The sequence below is a fragment of the Typopeltis vanoorti genome, unplaced genomic scaffold (genome assembly GCF_054136105.1).
Source record: "Typopeltis vanoorti isolate ZY-2024b unplaced genomic scaffold, IOZ_Tvanoo_1.0 HiC_scaffold_24, whole genome shotgun sequence".
Classification (NCBI taxonomy): domain Eukaryota; kingdom Metazoa; phylum Arthropoda; class Arachnida; order Uropygi; family Thelyphonidae; genus Typopeltis; species Typopeltis vanoorti.
In genome coordinates this window covers 4187501-4209147 of record NW_028328064.1, presented here as the reverse complement: position 1 = coordinate 4209147, position 21647 = coordinate 4187501, and the positions used below count along the sequence as shown (strand labels likewise).

Below are 21647 nucleotides of genomic sequence, written 5' to 3'. Positions count from 1 at the left end.
CATAAGGGTGAACTTCAGTGATATATCAATTTAAATCAAAATTTACTTAGATTAAGATGGGTGTGAATAAATATAAATTTAAATTGCATCGCTCATTTAGAAAAATCAGTAACTATCGATAAGTATTCAAAAACAGTTCTAAATGTTTCAACTTGTACTATATAATATTATTATTTTTATTAAAAATATCGTCGTTAGCTATTCAATTTTATAATGAATAAGCAGACTGTTACATATTTAATGTAATATGGTTTGCAATAAACATGTTTTTTATTCCTCGTAAACCCATCACTCTGTACATATTTAAGTGAACAAACATTAAACACAATATAAATTATTTCATGAAAGGATTTTTTTCTCAAAATTTCGATATTAATGGAACATTTTACAAATGAATTTAAAAAAATACATGTGCTGAATGGAGATAATTATATAATTTCTTCACTATCTCCCTTTTTCTTGTTGTTTGGCGACGATGTTGAAGTAACAAGAACATTTTCGTCCCATATAGCGTCTATGTGCGGACAATAAAATTTCGCGCAGCCTCCTGGATGGTCCCTTCCGTAGACTGCGGAAGATTTCAGACGACTCTTAAAGGTTTTTGATATAAAATCGTTGTTAAGAATATGACCTAGTAAGCTGAAATATAAAACAAAGTATTATATATCATATAATGGCTGATTTCATTCCGAGATATTTTATACGGTTAAGCCTAACAGTATTTATCGGTAAATGTTTAAAAAAAAAAATCGGTATTGCTTTGTTAATAATAAACATGAGCGGACGCTATGCATGGCTCCCGCCATCTATCGACAAATAAAGAAAATAGAACATGTACAGCATTTACGTACTGCATTTAATTTATTATTATTATTATTATTATTACCCAAGACCCTATGGAGTCAAAAAACTCATCTGGGATTTTATAAGCATTATCATTTTAACGGTTCCGTATAGGACTGGTTATTTATATTTCCGTTCAAATTTATTTTAAAATAAATGTAATATATTAAGAATAATATCCAAAGTTTCTAGAATATAATTTGACAAAAAAATATGAATTTTAAATTATTTTGAAAGCTTTTTTTTTTTTTTCATAATAAAATATATAGACGTACATTGAAACTACTTTTCTTTCGAGTTCCGGTGCATCCATATTTTTCTTATCGGCAAACTCACAAGCCAATCTTTCAAGACAGTGGTCATTCATGTCCGTCATACCGTTACACTGAAGGTAATTGGCTACTACCCTTGACTGCTTCCTTTCGTTATAATCCACCTGACGCAAATACGTTGCAACTGCTTCCAATTCTTGCATCTTAGCCGTCTCGTTCGGATCGATGGCCCTTCTTTTTCTTCGTCTTCCCGCAGCTGCTGCATTTGCCAAGCTCATCGCCTGCACCGGAACAAGAATAGGGAAAGAAAATAGAAGACTTAGCAATGGCGCAAGGAGCAGAGGCATTCCGGCAGCCAGAAGTCGTATTGCTTGATTTCTGCTTCTGGTTCTCGAAGGGCGAAATCCGTAGAAGTACTGACCACGGTATTCCCATACTTCAGGGGCATCTCTGTCACGATTGTCGTTGTCTCATAAAATTAAAGAAATAAAAATTGAATTGTGAATAAATAAGCAAAGGTATACTTAAACAGTTTTAACATTAAATATATCCTATTGTTAATTGAAACAATACACAGAATAAACGAATCAAAGTTGAATACAAAAATATTCAAGAATATTATTAATCGACAGACGTCGATTAATGTTGCTTAGAAACCCTTATAATGATTATTATTAAGACAACTTTCAAATTCAAGTGTCTTTTTTTTTTTTTTTTTCGGAGATCTTAGAGTGAATGACAAAAAAAAAAAAAAAAAAAAAATATCTTTTCTAACTTTTATATATTTGAAAATACTTCTCATTTTGATGAAACGCCAAACGGCTATTTTTCTGGCGACCTTAATTAATTTCGCTTACTGGCTGTAAAACAACAAGGGATTTTTATCCCCTTAATTGTACTTCTCATTTTATTATTATAATTTCTTTCACTTTTACTATGATATTTCTTTTACAAATTTTTATATACATTATAATTCAAACAAAGTAATAAATAAATAAAAGTAGCTTATATCGCACATAATTAGTCTTAGTGCATACGCTTTACATCATAGACTTAGGGTTAACACAAAGACCAAGATAATGATAATGGGCAGAAAAAATAGGAGATAATGTAAGGATAAGATTTCAGTTTTTCAACTTAAATTTCAATTTAAGATGTAGAGGAAAGATTTCAACACTTAGGTTGAATCTCAGAGAAAGGAACTGCAGAATTAGATATCAGAAATAGAATAGTTAAGCTAAATCGGCATTTATAGAAATGAAGAAAATTTTAATAAATAAGAATATTAAATTAGGTGTGAGAGTAGGAATAGTTAAAGCAACAGTTTGGATTATTGCAAGTCATGGAAGGGAGTCGTGGACATTCAGAAAGAGAGATATGGAAAGAATTAATGCATTGGAAATGTGGTGTTATAGAAGGATGGAAAAGATTAGCTATTCAGAGAGACTATCAACTCCAGAAGTTTTAAGAAGAGTTGGGATGGAAAGAGCACTGCTCAACAACGTTACGCAAAGAAAGACCAGATTTGCAGCACATCTTCTGAAAGGTTCCTCAGGACAACTGACAAGAACCATATTACAAGGGAAAGTTGAAGGGAAGAGAAGACGTGGAAGATCAACTAGAGAGTGGTTTAATGATATCGTGGAATGGACTGGTTTAAGAATGACGGAGGCAACAGACCGTCATTCTTAACCAGCAACAGACATAATTCAAAATCAAGAATAAATATTTTTCTGAAATCTTAAGAGGGAAGAGGACATTTATCCCCCCCCCTGTGGATCTACCTATTGTAAATATACAAGTTGAATGCTTTCTTGACACTCTGAGAACCGCTGGCAATAGACAGATTTTTTTTTAAAATACAAATCATAGCAAGTTGGGAAAAAAACTCTCTAATTGTATGACGATACCATTTGTTGTTTTAAAAATAAGTTTTTTTTTTTTTTTAAAAAAAAGAAGTATTTAATAGTTTCACACAGAATTTAAGAATTTGTTCAAATATATATTTTTTAAATTTGCGTTTTGGATAGAAAGTTACCATAAAAAGAAAAGTTGTATACATAAAGGTGTATTAATCAAAAATTCCCTTTTAGTAATAAGTTCATTTAATAAACATGGATTGCACTATTTAAAAAAAAAACCCGTCCAATTGAGGATTAATCAATTGGATAAATTAACTATAAATTTATCCAATTGGATAAATCAATTGGATAAATTAAATAAATGTTAATTTATCCTTAATATTAATGTTAATATTCATCATTACAACAACAAAAAAGATTGCAGCGCTCCAAGTGACAAGAAATGAATGCTTTCAGCATTAATTCAGGCTTTCTCATTATTCTTATGAACTAAAAATAACAGACACCTGTTATGTGGGAGGAAAAAAGATATCCATAAATGAACATGGGATGCCGAAATTCTTAACATTTATATAATAAATCATACTTAAGTGCTAAGAAACTGTGTTCTCATTATTAAGAGGCATAAAACAGGTTGTAAAGACAACATATAGGCAATAACCATCCGGCCTGGTTGGTCGAGTGGTTAGTGTATCCGCTTTCCAGCCAAATGTCTGTGGGATCGAATCCCGCCGTAAGTATGGATGTTTGTGATTGTCTGTGAAAATTCTAATGGTGGTGGGCAGTAGATGGCGTTGGTGTGATTGTAGTTGGTGGATTAAGGGTGGAGACAGCGAATTGTACAGTAGTTGCGCTCCCCTCGATGAGTCTTCGGACTTCCCTGGAGGTGTCATGTAATATTAATAACATACGCAGACTATCTGATAATATCAAACATAAAGCAAGATGGAAAACATAAAAATCAGAAGATCGTGGAGCTTAATGCTTTTTACTCACTAGGAGAAAGAAAATTAGTTCTGTTTTTCATTAAAATTAAGTGGATATAAAATCCAGCATTATTTCAAAACCGAATAGAGAAATTATAAGAGTTTCTATGAAATTTGATCAGAGAGCTACGGGAATACATTTGCCACCGTTTACGAGTTGCCCTAGCCGTACAGTACCTAATCGGTGACACGACCGCTATCAAGCGTCCGTATATTCGCCACCTATTGGTCCATTTTGATAAGGTTTCACTGGCCTGACAGCTGTTTCGAACTGGTTGGTTCATCCTCGGAAACCACTGTTTTAGTAAAGGGTCTTTCTAAAAATTAGGCGCCTCCCTCCGGACCACTCTCAAAACGAGCGACCGAAGGATCGTCCAGCTCAGCGTTGGTTTTGCTCGGTGACAAGCTCACCCTACCACTGAGCAGAACCGCTCATATTCCAGGGAAAAGCATCCACCGACATGGTCCTACACAGGTCACGCCGGAGAGCAATTTTCCCGGAGACTCAAATTGCTCTCTCAAAGTAAACCCACCGAAATCTAAGCCCCCCCCCCCCACCGGGGGGGGAATTCCGGAAGAAACCTTAAGAGAGCAAAAACTCTCTTGCAGTACTAAGCAACTTGAAACGTCGGTGAGGTGTATTTTCCGTAAGCGAACTCTCGGTCGGTTTAAGGCTTCTGCCTGGTCTCTGAGGTATGGATATACGGATGCTTCAGAGCTGTCATGTCACCTATTAGGTCCTCGTAAAAGCCGGCGAATGTATTCCGGCCAAATTTCATACGAAACTCTTATAGTTTCTGTATTCGGCTTTGAAATAATGCTGTATTTAATATCCACGTGATGTTTTATAAATTTTGCATCGCCGAAATGAAGCCTTTTGGCTCTTTATTTTAGTAAATACTTTCACGCACCGACCGAGAGTTCGCTTACGGAAAATACACCTTTTCGACGTTTCAAGGTTCTTAGTATACTGCAAGAGAGTTTTTGCTCTCTTAAGGTTTCTTCCGGAATTTCGCTCCCGGCGAGGGGAACTTAGATGTCGGGGAGGGGGGGGGGGGCTTAAGAGAGAGCAATTTGAGTCTCCCGGGATAGTGCTTTCCGGCATGGTCTTTGTCGGTGGATGCTTTTCCATGGAATATGAGCGGTTCTGCTCAGTGGTAGGGTGAGCCTGTCACCGAGTGGAACCAACGATGAGCTGGACGATCCTTCGGTCGCTCGTTTTGAGAGTAGTCGGGGGGGGGAGGAGTCGCCTAATTTTTAGAAAGACCCTTTACTTAAACAGTGGTCTCTGAGGATGAACCAACCAGTTCGAAACAGCTGTCAGGCCAGTGAAACCTTATCAAAATGGACCAATAAGAGGCGAATATACGGACGCTTGATAGCGGTCGTATCACCTATTAGGTCCTGCTAGGACAACTCGTAAATACCGGCGAGTGTATTTCCGTAAGCTCTCTGGTCAAATTTCATACGAAACTTTAATAGTTTCTGCATTCGGTTTCGAAATAATGCTGGATTTAATATCCACTTAATTTTTATAAATTTTGCATCGCCGAACTGAAGGCTTTTTGCTCATTATTTTAGCAAGTTCTGTTTTTATTGTTTTTTCTAAGCATAAACAAACAAACGTTTGCATATTAAGTATCGTGACCACTATACGATGTGTATATCGAGGCAGATGACTTTACATCAATTACCTCGGTATCCCACAGCACACTCGCTTGGATAACTATCTATTATCGGGAGTATTTTAATAATATGGTGATACATAATTTTACTATCAATATATGAAAAACATAAACCTTCTGTATTTAATTAACCTCAGTATCTTCCTAGATCTAGCTTCCACGGATGAGACCTCAACGTATGTGGAAACCAGTCTGGTCTCAAGTAAGAAAATGTGTAGGTCTCATGTGTTATGTTTTTAACAAATTTACTAGGAGAAAATAAATTCCTGGTTTTATCGCTTTTATTCTAAGCATAAGCAAACAAAAGTTTGCCCATTAACTATAATAGACAAAACGATGCAAACTGTATTTGTTTGCTACAGAGAAATTTATGCAGAAAAGAAAATGCAACGTGTACACAATACGTTAAACGTAACAAACAAATTTTTAATTTTGTGTACAATTTTGTCTATATTACTAAATCTCTCCATACTGTGGGTATATCTCCTGAAATAATCCAATTTCATAATATATATATATATATATATATATATATATATACATACAGAAGTTTGCTGTCAAAACACCGAATAATTGACATCACCTCAGTCCTCTTCAAAATAATCGAGAAAGTCATCAGTCAATCACCGATCACCAGAATGGATTTCGACATTCAAGATCCACAGCTGACCATTTAGTTTACATCGTCCATCTCTGGACTTGTGCAATGGAAACGTGCGGCGAAACGTGCAGTTGTTTCTGAGATATCTAGAGCTTTTGACCATGTCTGACATCAACTCCTGGTAAACAAACCACATCCTTTGGTCTACGCGTAACCCTCTGTAATTGGGTTGCCAGCTTCTTCTCCAGCTTCACTGAGTCCCATGATTGATGGCTTCCTCTTTTGGTGCTTCATCACCAATGCAGGAGTATTTCAGGACTCTGTCCTATCACATACCCTGTTGCTCACGTACACAAACGACCTACCTCACTAATCCACAGCTAGTACTCTCCACTCATCCTGCTCATTTGACAAACCATGCAGTGTGCAGATATCCCAAGCATCAAGATCATCTACAACTGCTGCCTTAAACATTGATATACAAGTACGTACATACCTACTATCCTTCAATAGGGCGAGGACAGTCTGCTCACGTTTAATACCATCAAAACACAGTCTTGTCTCTTCTCTCGCGAAACAATTCTCAACTCATATTCCCTTACTCTTAATAATGCTCAAATCACCAGACAAGATCAGATATCTCTGCTTGGACTAACGTTTATGGTGAGGCCAATGGATTTTCGGACTGTCCGAAAATAAAAAAATAACAACTTTCTTTATTTATTTTATAGCAAAAGTTGAATATATACTGGAAGATCGATCGGCTAATTAATAATATAATAGAATACAGGCTACTTAGTTAAAATATTCAGGAACATACTAATTATTCGTTTATATTCATGAAAAAAGTAAGTGTGAGGAATTTAGTTTAAAAACTTAATACTTCGAAGACACTCAAATATTGAAGAAATATTCAAATTCATTTGTAAACGTCAATAATTAGAATCAAAATAAGATATTAACGTACTTGGTCGGTGATGTCTCACAGAATATATAGCTATTGGGAAAAAGAATCCTTTCCTTGATGCAGCCCGAACCTCCCTGGATAGAGGCACAGATTTGTTGATATAGAAATCATCTTCATTGTTCATTTCTAGTGTCTGAACATCCTGTGATGCTGTTGACGGCATCAAAATTGCCGCTGTCCACAGACTTAAATAAATCCTTAAATCCATAAAAATAAATTCATATCACACAATTATTCAAGGCAATGAATGTAAGAAACATGAAACTTCTATGTTTAGAAAAATTTAGGGTGGAATTTTATCTGACTGTGAAGATTTCTAGAATTGCATGTCGTCATTGTTACTGAACTTCCAAAATTAATTCCACATAAAATCAAATAATATTTTAAACCAATACTGACAAGGAAGCATTTAAATTACACTTTATCCAAGTAATATATTTCAAAGAACTTGCTTGTAGCTGAGAAGCTGTCATGCGTGGTTTGCCTACTTTCAGTGGCGGCCTCTTGCGGGTGTTTTTCTAGTGACAGTACTTTAAAAATATAATATGACGTAGATTGGATAAAGTCAAGGCCATGAATTGGATAGATCAATATATCTTATGCGTTTCATTTACTATTTTTTCTAGTTATAATTTTTATGATAGTCTCAAATACGAGAGCAGCAAAACCTTGTTTTGCTGGTGTGTGTCTCATAAATCTAATCCAGAGATCGCGATGCGGGGGAGGAAATCTCTATAAATCAACCTCCAAAAGGACATCACTAGGATATTGTCCTCATGATGTACCTCGTGAATAGTATTATTGCAGATGCACACTGAATATGCTTTCCCGAGATGAGCCCTTGAACTCCTTGGAGGCAAGATTGATTCCATCGCTGAATGCGATTTTTCTAAACATTTCACAACCCTACTGCCTCCAAGTAATACTTTGTCCACTTTTATTTTTCCCATCCTATTACACAATAAGAAAAATGGAGACCTGCGTGATTTCACAGTTACATGAAGACATGTTTTCATTGTGCCTGCTACAAGTACTGAAAGCATTTACAACTTGTTCCACGAGGTCACCTAGCGGAACGAAGTGGAAATGTTTTTGCTAAGAATAAATCTCATATTTCATAACTTAGAAAAATTAACGATGTAAAAGTCCAGGCCATTTCCAGCTGATTGACATCAATTTTCACCTTTATATATATATATATATATATATATATATATATATATATGTGTGTGTGTGTGTGTGTGTGTGTGTGTGTGTGTGTGTTAAAGATATACCAAGCAATTTTATATAAACTGATTTTAATCCTTTTTCCCAAGTAAGGAAACAGACAAGTAAGTCAAGTTTGCGTCTGCACGTAGTGCAAGTCTGAGGCAAACTCGTGGTAAAGGTGGATTAAGTTCCGATCACTTTCCTTAGTATTTTCCCCTAATGCAAAGCACATCCCCTTGCGGAGATGTATAATGCTATGCATTAAAGGCAGGGGCCACTACCCAGACCGGTTTCGACCTTTATTGAGGTCTCGTCAGTGGGAGCCAGACCTAAAAATGCCAAAGGTTGAAGTAATGCGGAGTTTATATAATTTTTACCTAAACAAGTTGGCACAAGGTGCTTTGATCTCATTAAATAAAAATCTCAGGATGAGAGTAAGATGTAGAAAGTTTTTTAACCTTGGGTGTATACTTTGTTAAAGATATCTTCAACATAGTATACACCAAGGTAAAAAACTTTCTACATATATGTAATATCACTTTTTTTTTTTTTTTTTACTAGAGGGAGAAGCAAGAATGCTTTTTACATTCCCCATTATCCGAAGAAGAAAATGTATGGGTGGGGTAATATAGAGCTATAAGCTATTGATCACGGCAGGAGGGTAACAGCAATAGCCGAACCTCAGTTAAAACTTCATTGTCTACAGCACTGCCATCTATTACCCTCCCTGGGTATCCTGAGTTGCCTCGTACGACATGCATGAGCTACAGTGGGGCTATTCTTATCCCGGCCACCACAAGGGGTATAATAATCACTTAATATCACTTTTTTGTGGGGGGGGGGATGGACTGAGTCCTTGACTCTCTATCCCTTCATCTGATTGAAGAAAATGTATGAATGGGGTGTTATTGAGCTAAAGGCTCTAGTCATGGCTGGGTAACGGCAATAGCCGAGCCTCAGTTAAAACTTCATTGGCTACAGCATTGCCATCTATTACCCTGGGTCTTATTTCCGCCTCGCTAAATCAAATTCATTGAATTCTTAATATCACTTAATGTGACATCATCTTACTTATAGGAAACTGATTAGATAAAAAAAAAAAAAAAAAATATATATATATATATATATATATAATTATCATTATATTAGTACCGCAGTTTATAATAATGAAATTAAAATTTGTCTGTTACTCTTTTAACATATAACAAAGATATTTCGTATGTTATGTTTCTATCAAGCAAAAGAAAAAAAACAATTATGAATATCTGTCTAAGGAACTTCTGTTTGCTTTCTAGTGCGTATAATTAAAATTAAACTATCATTGCTAAGAACACTGATTTATGTTAAATAAAAATAATTATTTAACTTTTTCATGGAAAATTAAGTTTCAATTAAAATTGATAAGATTTAACATCGACTTTTAGAAAGGAGTAAGCATTTGTTAAAAAAACGACAAATATCATAAATTAATTCATATAATTACAATACTTCAAAGCCTGGTCTGTAATCATATGTTGCAAGATTAGAATTAGGGAAAAAAAAGCATTACGTGTTGGGTTTTCTTTGTAAACTAAATGTCATTGTTGTTTACAATTAAAAAAAAAAAATAATAATAATATATATATATATATATATATATATATATAAATTAATATTTGGTGCAAATTCAATATCACAGATTAGTATAGAAAAAAAAACGTCATTGAAAATCATATTAAGTATGTGCAGCCGTTTTTCCGTTGCAGAAACATTAATATCCAACTGGCCCTCGGAAAGAGATTCCTGATGCACGAAGAAATAAATCTATCTTCCTAAATTTCATAGATGAAGCCTGGCAGGTGACAAGATCATTTTCTGTGTATATTACACTCAAAGTGAAACATCTCAAAACTTGAACATAAGAAAAGAAAAAAAAAAAGTGGGCTTACCTTTTGAATGATGCAGATCTCATTTTAAAACCGTCATCGCTGAACTTCACCGTTTACATTTCTACGGAGCAAAGCAAAGTGGCAACTGAATCATCAAAATGAAGATCCCAACTTTTTTTTTATTTATTTTTTATTTTTTTACGCTTGCTTACCAGAGCGCTGTCGCCAAGTTCAAGTGCAGTTATGTTTGTAGTTATTTTTTCACTACGTAACACAACCAAGCAAACGAATCGGGCTGTTTCAGGGTCACGCTCTCTTACTGCCTACTACTTTTCATGACGGAAAGGTTACCAAAGTCGGACTTTCGTCGATTTCACCACTAAATGCGGAAGTGGGGAGCAGTTAACGTTAATGGTGTACTTTTATGTCAGTTGAGCAATATGTTCGGGCATGAATGGACAATTGCAGCGGTCCTTAAGATTTTTTTTTTTTTCCCCTATCATTGTTCACACGATTTGTACCTGACAAAAACCTGGAAGTTTGTTATTGTATTTGATAAGACTGCGTTACTTGTAGCGATCCATTCTCAGTGGGGTGGGGAGAGAATTAAAAGACCTTTTAGAATAACAATAAGAAGTGTAAAAAAATGCATTGACCTGCATTTGAACTCATAGTTAAAGAGCTTTTTATGGACTTTTTCCCCCCCTTCTAGTTTAGAAGTTAAGGATTTTTGTATTCATTATCAGGAATGTATTATTAGTTGGTCGTTCTAAAAAGTATTTACATTCTGAAGATGTAATTCGGAAACTATAAGACCTCAAAGAATCCTCTTTTGAATGTAATTAAGACTTACAAACGTCTTGAAACACTTCCTTGTAATACGTTGTTCTTAAATATTATTACAATCTTTATTACGTTTCACTACTGAAAATCAATAGGGTCGAATTCCGTTATAACGAGGGATCAAAAACGGAAGAAAATGTTACGTCATAATCGAACAGTCCTATAACTCTTGAACATCTGTAGAGATAAAATTCAAACGACTCATAAAGGATTTCGATATAAAATCGTTGTTAAAGAAAAATTCCAAATAAGCTAAAAAAAAAATACGAAAAAAGTGTTAAATATAATTCAAATATTTATTTTATTTCAATACATATTTTTATATAATTAAGTTAGTAGAGTATTCATGAACGCACCATATCTTTTTTTATTTATTTTTGCTTTATGTAGCGCTGCTGTCCGTGTCTATCCAGGTAGGGAGTGAAGGTGGAATGATTCATTCAATCCAATCCAATACCCTTGGAGGGTAATGGATGGCAATGCTGTAGCCAATGAACTTCTGAGGCTCGGCTATTGCCGTTACCCTCCTGCCATGATCAGAGCTTTAATAGCTCAATAACACCTTATCCCTACACTGTCCTCTACAGATAACGGGGAAGATGAAAAGCATTCTTGCTTCGCTCATTTAAGCCAGTCCTTATAAGGACTATCCAGGTAAAACTATGCCTCTTTTCAATGTATCCGGCATTTTTGTATGCTGTTTGATAATTTTAATACACACTGTATAATTTTATTTTATAGTCACTGTAATTTATAGATGGGCGTATGTTTAGCTATTATGCATTAATGAATTTTCAATATAATGCTGCTATACATTTGTTTCATTTTGCATCTGTTGAAATGAACAGAGAAGCTTCATTTGGAAATAGGTAAATTCCTATATACAACTGCGGGGTGGATTAAAACACCGTCAAATATTAATATGACAACTTTTTAATATCCGAATGTGGATTAAAAAAAAACAATATGATAATGCAATATAAAAGAGTAAGGAAGGTCGAATCCCTAGAAAATATTACCCAACATTTTTACGCATTTATCTTCGTAGGTATTCAATAAAATTGTATGATGCAAATGCATAATGTAAACTAAGTTAGCTGCATGCAGCTACTAAAATCTGACATGAAGGTTTCTTGACTTTTTTATATGAAATTCAAATGAGTGTTTTTAATTTAATAAATCAAAATGATGTTGAACTCACTACAACAATTCTGAAGGCACTTCTCCAAAGTTGACTGTAAAATTGTTTGCCACAAGAAATCCTAAAGACGAACGTTATAAGATGGAATTTTTCACCGACAAGGAACAACAACAACAACAAAAAAAAATACTATAATAGACTTATATAGTGCTTCCGTAGCGCAGTTGATAAATTGGGCCCATCGATTGGAAAAGGCCTGATGTTGATACTCTTCATGATTATTGTAATCTTTATCTCTCTTTCTTGGTCTTCAACTGAGGGTCAGTCTAATAGATTTCAAACATAGTCAGCAGGTATTTTGCTCTGTAAACTCGGATATTTAATCCATCATATAGGAAAATCAACCACAGAACGCACGCAGTTAACTCATGAAAATACTTTTTTAGTGAGCGATAAGTAGTTAAAACATTATTTGAGGAATAGTAGAAATTTCTTTTCCTCTCTCTGTCCATGATATTTCCGCTCTATTTTGGTCCAACCGTGTGAAAATTGCCAGGGGATCTCCAGCGACCTGGAACACAAAAAGATATTCTAAATTTCATCGAAAATAGTTCACTGATGTAACCTGCAGATGTCTGCAGAAGAGGAGAAGATTGCTTGGAATTACGGCTGAAGCAATTAAAGTTATTTACGAGGTCAGTATTTTGACTGTTTAATTGCGGGTGTTCTCCAGCCGATTTGCCTGTACGTATGTATGATGAAAACTTCGAGTACCATGAAAGAAAATCGAACTCACCGAATTTGAGTCAGGTCTATGAAACTTAAGAGGAATGTGACTTAGAGAGAGAGAGAGAGATAGAATGCAAGAAGTAGGTCGTGTAGATGTTCGAAGTGGACAATGTATGTTAATGAAGAATTCCCATCTCGAACTATCTCGCTGTTCAGTATTTACAAAAAAGACTTTAAATAATTCTGCACTCGGTACAGTTCCGTTAGGGAAGATCTATCCAAAGAAAGTCCTTGTGGATACTGCATTTGATAATCATCTATGATTCATCGATCCTGCTGAAGGAGCCGTTAACACAGCCTACGACCTAGATGGCGAACCTCTGGCACGCGTGCCAGAGGTAGCACGTCCGAGAATTTTGCTGGCACGTCAACGATTTACAGGTGATGGCCTTTTATACACTTATAAATTATTCAACTTTTTTTAATTATTACAATAGGTACAAGTTAAATTTCGTTTTATACGAGAGAGCAGCTATGAAGACGTGCATATGATTGGTGTAGTATTAACAAAATATCACGCGCCCTAAAGACAAAGGCAACAGACAATTGTTGAGTTGAAATGCTAATTCTCTTTAGCCGAATTCCATAACATCTGAAACGTCATAACATTCACTATATATTTCTTAGTTTTAACACATTCGCAACGGGTGTCGTTTATCGTTCTGACGGACCTTCTCATTACGGGCGGGCTCAACTCAAAAAGTTTCAATCCTTGGTTGAATTTTAGGGCTGCTTGTTTGCTTTTGAGCTGGCACTCACACATGCATTATATGGCATGTTTCAATTCGTGGTAGAATTTTATTTGAAGTTAGCCTTTGTGATCTGTCATAATGACATCGAGAATTTCAAATGCAATCAAACAAACACTTATTTCATGTAATTGAAAAATTGGACAATAGTTTTTAGTTAGATACTGTGTTTCGATGCAGCATATGGTTTTGTTGCATCGAAACACATATAGTTTCTGTGAGAGGGGACAAGTGATTCATTAGCTAGTGCCGTTTTTATTCCAGCTGTCTTTCAGCTTGTCTCTAATTGCACTATTTGTTGAGAAATATATTACACAGGCTGCAAAAGGCTCTGTACATTATTCAGGGATAAAATAAAACTACTTGTTTTCCTTGAATCTGCAGTATGATGACTGTTGGGGGAGGACGTGTTGTTAACCACGGGGAGCGAGTTACTATCACCTCAACGTGAACATGTTTAAACATTTTTCGTGTGCGAGGTATATGCAAAACTTTTTAATGTCCTTTTTCGTAAAGCAAAATCAGGGATGCGAGTTTTATACGCGATGGCAAGTTATATTCGAGTAAATACGGTAAGCATTTCGCTGACATCCTTCTGCTGCTTCTACTGCTTAGCTGACTTCGATGGTGAGTTACAATGCATAAATATTTTTCTCACTACCGTTTTTTTTTCAAGCCAACATCATTAAAATATATATATATATATATATATATATATATATATATACAGGGTGTTCGGGATAAATTTGACAGTTTCGTAAGGAAAAAGAAAATCTTCTTTGTATCTATTAAATTTAATGAATTGACAAAAAAACATTACAGGCAGAGTTAATTACAATACTATCAACAAGATTTACTCAAAATAACCACCATTAGCATCGATCACAGCTTCAATTCTGCTTCGGAACCTCGAACAAGCTGATGCTACAGTCTCCCTGGGAAGGGCCGCAAAAACTGTTTTAATTTTATCCATTAACTGGGCTTTTGTATTACTGGAAGTGCGATTGGTGTCTTTTTCAACTGCGCCCCATACAAAATAATCCATGGGGTTAAGGTCTGGGGAGTTTGGAGGCCAAACATTTGGACTGGTGAAGTCGTAGAAATTTTCAGACAACCATTTTTGACTTTTCCCAGAGGTGTGGCAAGGGGCCGAATCCTGCTGCCATACATACGGCCTACCATTGGCTACCCTTGTTATCCAGGGCTTGACTACAGTTAGCAACTCCACGAACAAAGCCCGAATTCCAATGCCAGGGTTCTTCAACACCTGTTCCTGCAGATTTGCGAGGAATTCTGCTGTACGAACGCAATCAGATCGTCTGCTAGGGATCGTTCTTCTTGCTACATCCTCGTAGTCACCATTGCAAGTCTCTAGTTCATGCCTGATTGTTTTTACTGTATTCAGGGAGCATTGGGCAGCAGTCGTAATATCCTTATTTTGATGGTGGGCACGAATCATCATGATACAAGTTATTCTCTTCCATGATTCAGGTGGGTTCCAGCTATCCATCCTTTCTGACATCTTGTATATGAATGAAGAAGGGTCCAAACTTTTAAATGAAGAGAAGTGTGTGTTAATACATGTAACTTACGGAAAAATATAATTAATTATAAATATGTCAAATTTATCCCGAACACCCTGTATATATCATCATCATCAGCCATTGTCAATCCACTGCTGGATGAAGATCTTTCCAAGATTACCCCAAAACTGTCTGTCCATGGCTCTCCTTTCCTTTGTCACTTCTGCAAATTTTATGATATCATCAATCCATCATGTTTTAGGTCGGCGTCGTCGTGGTCGTTTTTCCTCTCTTGGAATCCAATCCAGTACGTCGTTTGTCCATCGTAGATCTTGTCTTAGAGCAATATGCCCAGCCCGTTGCCACTTCAGGTGTTTCACTCTTCCTATGATGTCAGAGACTTTGGTTTGATTTCTTTTCCATTTGTTCTTTTTGTGATCCAATCTTGTGATATCAAGCATACTTCTTTCCATACTAAATTGTGTTGTTCTTAATTTTTGATTTTCTTTGCATTCAGTGTCCATATCACAGCCACATGTCAGTATAGGAAGAATACATAGGTTAAAAAATTCTATCTTCAGGCATAATGGTAGATGGATTTTGAATATTGAATGTAATTTTCCAAATGTTTTTCATCCAAGCATCGTGCGCCTTTTATTTTCGTCTATGATATTTTGTTCCATTGATATATGTTGTCCAAGTACCGGGTGATCCAAAAGTCGCAGAAAAAGTAAAAAATCAATAATTCGAAAAGTATAGACAGTAGCCGATGGGGTTTTCACAGAAATGCACAAAAAGACATGGGATTTTTTTAATAACGAAAAATTTTATTGCCAGAATAGTTACATTTGTCACCGACAGCTGTCGCTAGCGGTACCGGAGCTGCTATCTGTCATTATTTAAACCGTGAGGTACATAAATTTCAGATGTAGTGAATACGGAAGTTAAACTTTCAGCATTTAACGTTTATTACTGAAGTTAAACGTTCTGCCAAGGTGAGGCATGTTATCGTTACGAGATAAAGCACTTTTAGTTAAGCTGTATTATCAGAACTCCGAATGTGCAAGCTTTGCGCACCTATCGTTCGATGCGGGGTATCAGAAGTGGAAAGGGACCTATTCATCATAGCTATCTCACCGATAGCTATGATGAAAAGGTTTGAGGACTGGCAGTTTGGAAGCACGTGCAAGAAGCGGGACACCCAAAAAAACTATTGCAGTTGTGCACGAGGTCGAACATGAGACCGACACACAATCGGCAGCTTCCGCACATGGGGAACGCAGTGCGCGTGAAATTTCGAGACGAACTGGCATTTCGTACGGGACTGTGTGGCGATCACTCAGGATCATCCTCAAGAGGTATCCTTACAAAATCCAACACGCACAGGAACTGAAACCGACCGATTTCGAAAGACGTCATGAATTTGCAAATTGGGCTTTTCAACAGATGGAAAACAATGCGGACTGGCTGTCAAATGTCCTGTGGACTGACGAGGCGCACTTTTCGCTTAATGGAAGTGTAAATGCGCACAACTGCTGCATCTGGGCGAGAGAGAGAACCCGCACGCGATTGTTCAAACCCCTTTGCATCAGTCAAAAGTGACAGCATGGTGTGGGTTCACTGCGTCATTAATTATAGGCCTCTTTTTCTTTGAGGAAGTCCACAGCGGTACATTTCGAACTGTTTCTGTCACAGGCGAGCGTTATGCAGCGATTTTAAGCGACAGCATCATTCCCTCCTTGCAAGAGAGGCAAGCGCTCCATAGTGTAACATTCATGCAGGATGGAGCACTTCCGCACATCACAGGTCCTGTCCATCACCTGCAGCGATCGACATTTGGCGATGACCGTGTCCTCAGTCACTCTTTCCCGCACAAATGCCCACCAAGATCTCCAGACCTTACACCTTGTGACTTTTGGTTATGTGACTACTTGAAGTCATAGGTGTACAGAGGTCGGCCGACGTCATTGGCCATGTTGAAAGAAACTATTCGTCATCATGTGACAGGAATTACAGCTGAAACCCTCTTCGATGCTGTGCAGGGTGTCGTGCCACGTCTGACGTCCATTCTCATGAATGACGGCCGTCACGTTGAACATTTGTAATCCTAGCTGCGTTGCGAACTGTGCTGTGCCACTGCACAAACTAATGACACAGCTGAAGCGCCACCTGTCGGTGTCAAATGTAACTATTATGGTTATAAATTTTTTCGTTATTAAAAAAAAAATCCCATGTCTTTCTGTGCATTTCTGTGAAAACTGCATCGTTCTACTGTCTATACTTTTCGAATTATTGAATTTTCACTTTTTCTGTTACTTTTGGATCACCCGTATATGTAATGATCTACTTGTTTAATTTCCTCATTATTGATTTTTATTATTTCTGATTGGACATAGCTATTGAATATAATGTGCGTCTTCTTTAGGTTTATCTTTTGGCCAGCTGTTTTGCTAGCGATTTGGAGTTCATGCATACGAGTCTATAATTCATGCGCAGCTGAAGTAAAAATAACAATGTCATCTGCACAGTGTAAATGGCTTAAATATCTTCCATTTATCTTTAGAAATTTCCCTTCCTAATCAAGAAGTTTGAATATTTCTTCTAGACACGCTGTGAATAATTTTGGAGATATTGTGTCACCCTGTCTACTGTGGGAATACTTCTCTACTGTATTCCCAAAGCAGAGACGTTTCCATTGAAATGAATTGTGCTGTGGCATTAGTGTATGCTGATTTGATGGTTCTGATGTAGGGCTCCCCCACTTGTTAGTTTCGCAATGCTTTAAATATTGCACAAGTTTTAAGTGAATCAAAGGCTTTCTCATAGTCAATAAAACAAGACATAGCAGCAATTGATATTCATTACACCGTTCAATAATTTGCTGTACAACTTGAATATGGTCCACTGTACTGAAGCCTCTTCGAAAGCCTTTATTTGAAGGGGCTTTAGTATAATTTTTAGTACAACCAAATGCAGGCTTTAGTAAAAGCCTGAATTTGGTTGTGCTAGGTCTAGAATCGCACAAAGCCTATGATCGTTGATCGATGACCTTGATAAAGCAATAGCTCACTCTCTGAGTGTACTCATCCGAGTATCGATGAATTATTTTGTGCAAGTCCTAGTTGTTTCTTTTTTTAAACAGAATTATAAGGGGACTGAAATAGACTATAGAAGCCAAAAGAGAAATGCATGTGAAAAGTACATTTCAAGAAAAAAGAGGAACCAAGAGATATACAATTAATGGAACAAAGGCTGTTGGGTGGAATACGAAAAACCTATAGGAAAAGTGCGACACAAATGATGCCCGGATGCAAGATCGCTGAGAGGGGGTGACATCTGAGACTTTTGTCACGGGCCCGGCCGTGTCACATAACTGTGTTTATAATGCATGGTTTTAATTCTCGTAATAATACAACAATGATAAAGGATAATGGCATATCGAGAATGATACTGTGTCATGTTTTAGACAGACAGCTACGCTCTTCAGCTCGCAGTGAGTGTCCGGAAGACACTGATTCTCTCAGCGCGGATTGCCGTAGTTATAGAGGGTGATGACGTCAATAGGCGTTCGTGCAAGGTTGTTGCAGTCGGTTGCGCTAGCTAGTAATTGCATTCACAGTAAAGTTCCCTGCCAGAAGTGGATGAGGCAATAAAAATTTAAAATTATTTTTATTTAATGTTTGTATTTTGTATGGTATGTAATGTATCGAATTTTGAATTTATTGTACACTATTTTTAAATAAATGTTTAATGTTTTGTATGACTGTTTTATTAAACAAAAGTGATGCACTTTTTTAAGTGGGGCCGGGACCACAGACTTGTCACGGGCCCGAAAATTTCTCTCGGCGGCCCTGCCCGGATGTACCCGAGATTCAAAACAAGCTCCACGATACAATGTAACAAAATATTTGGATAAAACAATAAAAAAAAAACTTTAAAACAGCCAGCGCAGAAATGTTCCTGATTTAATTAATACTAGCGGCTTTAGTATTCTTGAATCCGCTGTCATTACTCCTGTTCCAGAAGACTAAATAAATTTGTTCATAAATAGAGATCTTCTTTCCTGATTTCATAAGTTGCTTATCAAGCATATTCGTTTCCTAAACTTGAAAAAGTTGGATGAAATCATGACATTAATTTAAATGCAATAAAATTATAACACAAGCTGTGTTAACAAATATAATATATAACATATAATATAATATGACAATAATCAGACTTCTCTTACCACTATCACCACCCGATACTCTCAAACTTTTAGCCCACAAATATGAATGGTGTGTTCTTTAAGTAATTCTTATGATTCTAAATAAAAGATGTCTATATTTTCTCCCGTTTTAAAATAATTTCATGATTTCTAGGACCGTGCCTCTATCAAAAATAATCAACCAAATTTATTGACAACTAAATATATGCAAAGCTAAGACGGATTTGTATGTCTATTCACTGGCATCATAGTCTTAGTTTATCCGTAACAATGCCAACTAAGCTAGTTTAATGGTCTCGGTTACAAACGATATCGTATCTGTGCTATGCTGTTGGCACATTGCAATACTGATTTTTTAAAACAGCGCACGTTAAAAATCATTCTCGCAATGAAGCTAATAATAATAATAATAATAACTCTTTGCTCTTGAAATGAGCACATGAAAATAAAATCTTATACGTTTAAATGTAATTTTTAATGTTTGCAAATTTGCTTACAGATAATTTTTTTTTAAATTTTATTTATAAAGATTTTAAGAAAATTTTAAGAAATATATTTTCATTCTTTATGTTATTTCGAAGCAATGAATACTTTTGAAACTTCCAAGAAGTTATTCAGATAATTCTGTAATATTCTAATACACGGTTTATATATTTAAAGGAATTATATAAAAATAGAGTTTAGTTTAGTTCAGATTTCCAATTATCTTTTGTGAATCAAAGTAATAATTTCTTTCGGCGTAAGTTTCTATTCTAGTGTCATCATAATCAGATCTCATCCAGTATAATGTGTTTTTTTTTTTTTTTTTAACTGAGAATTTCCAAGTAATATTTTTTAATGTGGTTGCGATTCCATGTTATACTGTTAGTTTTAATGCGAATGCCTTACATTAGTATTAGCTGTAAATGGAATAAGATATTGACAAGATGGAACTATTCACCACCAAAGCCACAATCGAACTCACCAATGCACCAAACCAACATTGCCTCACGGCAACTTGAATGAATAGCATTGAAGGGTAAGGGAACTTTTACTGTGAATCAGTGTATCATTCATTATCGCATTGCCTTTCGGAATCAAACGAAGCCAGTTTTCTGTACGTAATGAATCCTTGCTAACTGTTAACGAACGTCACAGGCAAATGTTAAATTCCATAAGTCTTCATTACAAGACTACACGAGGAAATATAGGACTTGCAAAATTATTATAACTTAGGTTCAACTTAAATTTTATTTTTAATACAGAACAGAAAAAAATGAAATTTAGGATTAGACATTATTATTTATTAATACGATAAATTAGATGGTATTATGTAAATTATACAAGAAATCTGACATAAATCTTATCCTGATAAAAATATCTATGTATACAATAATATTAAAAGAAAGTAACATAGTATATTTTTAAGAAAAAAACAGGTAAATTTTAGAAATATCATAAAAATTTATAAAGTTGTTTCGAAAATATTTTTCTATGGGTGATTTTAAATTTATATTTTAATATAAGTTAATTTTAATTATGAAAAGCCAAGTTTGCGCCTGAACTAGTTCAAGTCTGAGGCAACTCGTAGTAAAGGTGGCATAAGCTCCGATCACTTTCCTTAGTATTTTCCCCTAATGCAAATCACATCCCCTGGCGGAGATGTATGATGCTATGCATTAAAGGCAAGGCACTACCCATACCGGTTTCGACAGTGGGAGCCAGAAAAACCAGAAAATGCCAAGGTTGAAGTAATGCAGAACTTATAAATTTTATTTTACCTAAACATGTTGCCACAAGGTGCTTTGACCTTATTAAATAAAAATCTCAGGATGAGAGTAAGATGTAGAAAGTTTTTTACCTTGGGCATATACTATGTTAAAGATACCAATCAATTTTATAAGCTAGGTTTTAAACTTTTTTCCCAAGTAAGCAAACACACAAGTAAGTGAAGTTTGCGCCTGAACATAGTTCAAGTCTGAGGCGACTCGTAGTAAAGGTGGAGTAAGATCCGATCACTTTCCTTAGTATTTTCCCCTAATGCAAAGCACATTCCCTAGTGGGATGTGCTTTGCATTAGGGGAAAATTATGATAACTTGACTTACTTGTCTGTTTGCTTACT

The 21647-nt window shown here is 35.8% G+C and overlaps 1 protein-coding gene across 1 annotated transcript in view; it reads right to left on the bottom strand.

Moving 5' to 3' along the window:
* Positions 1–285: 285 nt before the first annotated feature.
* Positions 286–21647, bottom strand: part of LOC150092191 (uncharacterized) — a 30330-nt gene continuing 8968 nt past the window's right edge. The window contains exons 2-4 of the mRNA XM_090415258.1: positions 7217–7413; positions 1119–1584; positions 286–639 (exon numbers count right to left, since the gene is read on the bottom strand). Coding sequence (XP_090271384.1) covers positions 429–639; positions 1119–1584; positions 7217–7413 — 874 coding nt within the window. The 3' untranslated portion in view covers positions 286–428. The remainder of the gene's footprint in view (positions 640–1118; positions 1585–7216; positions 7414–21647) is intronic.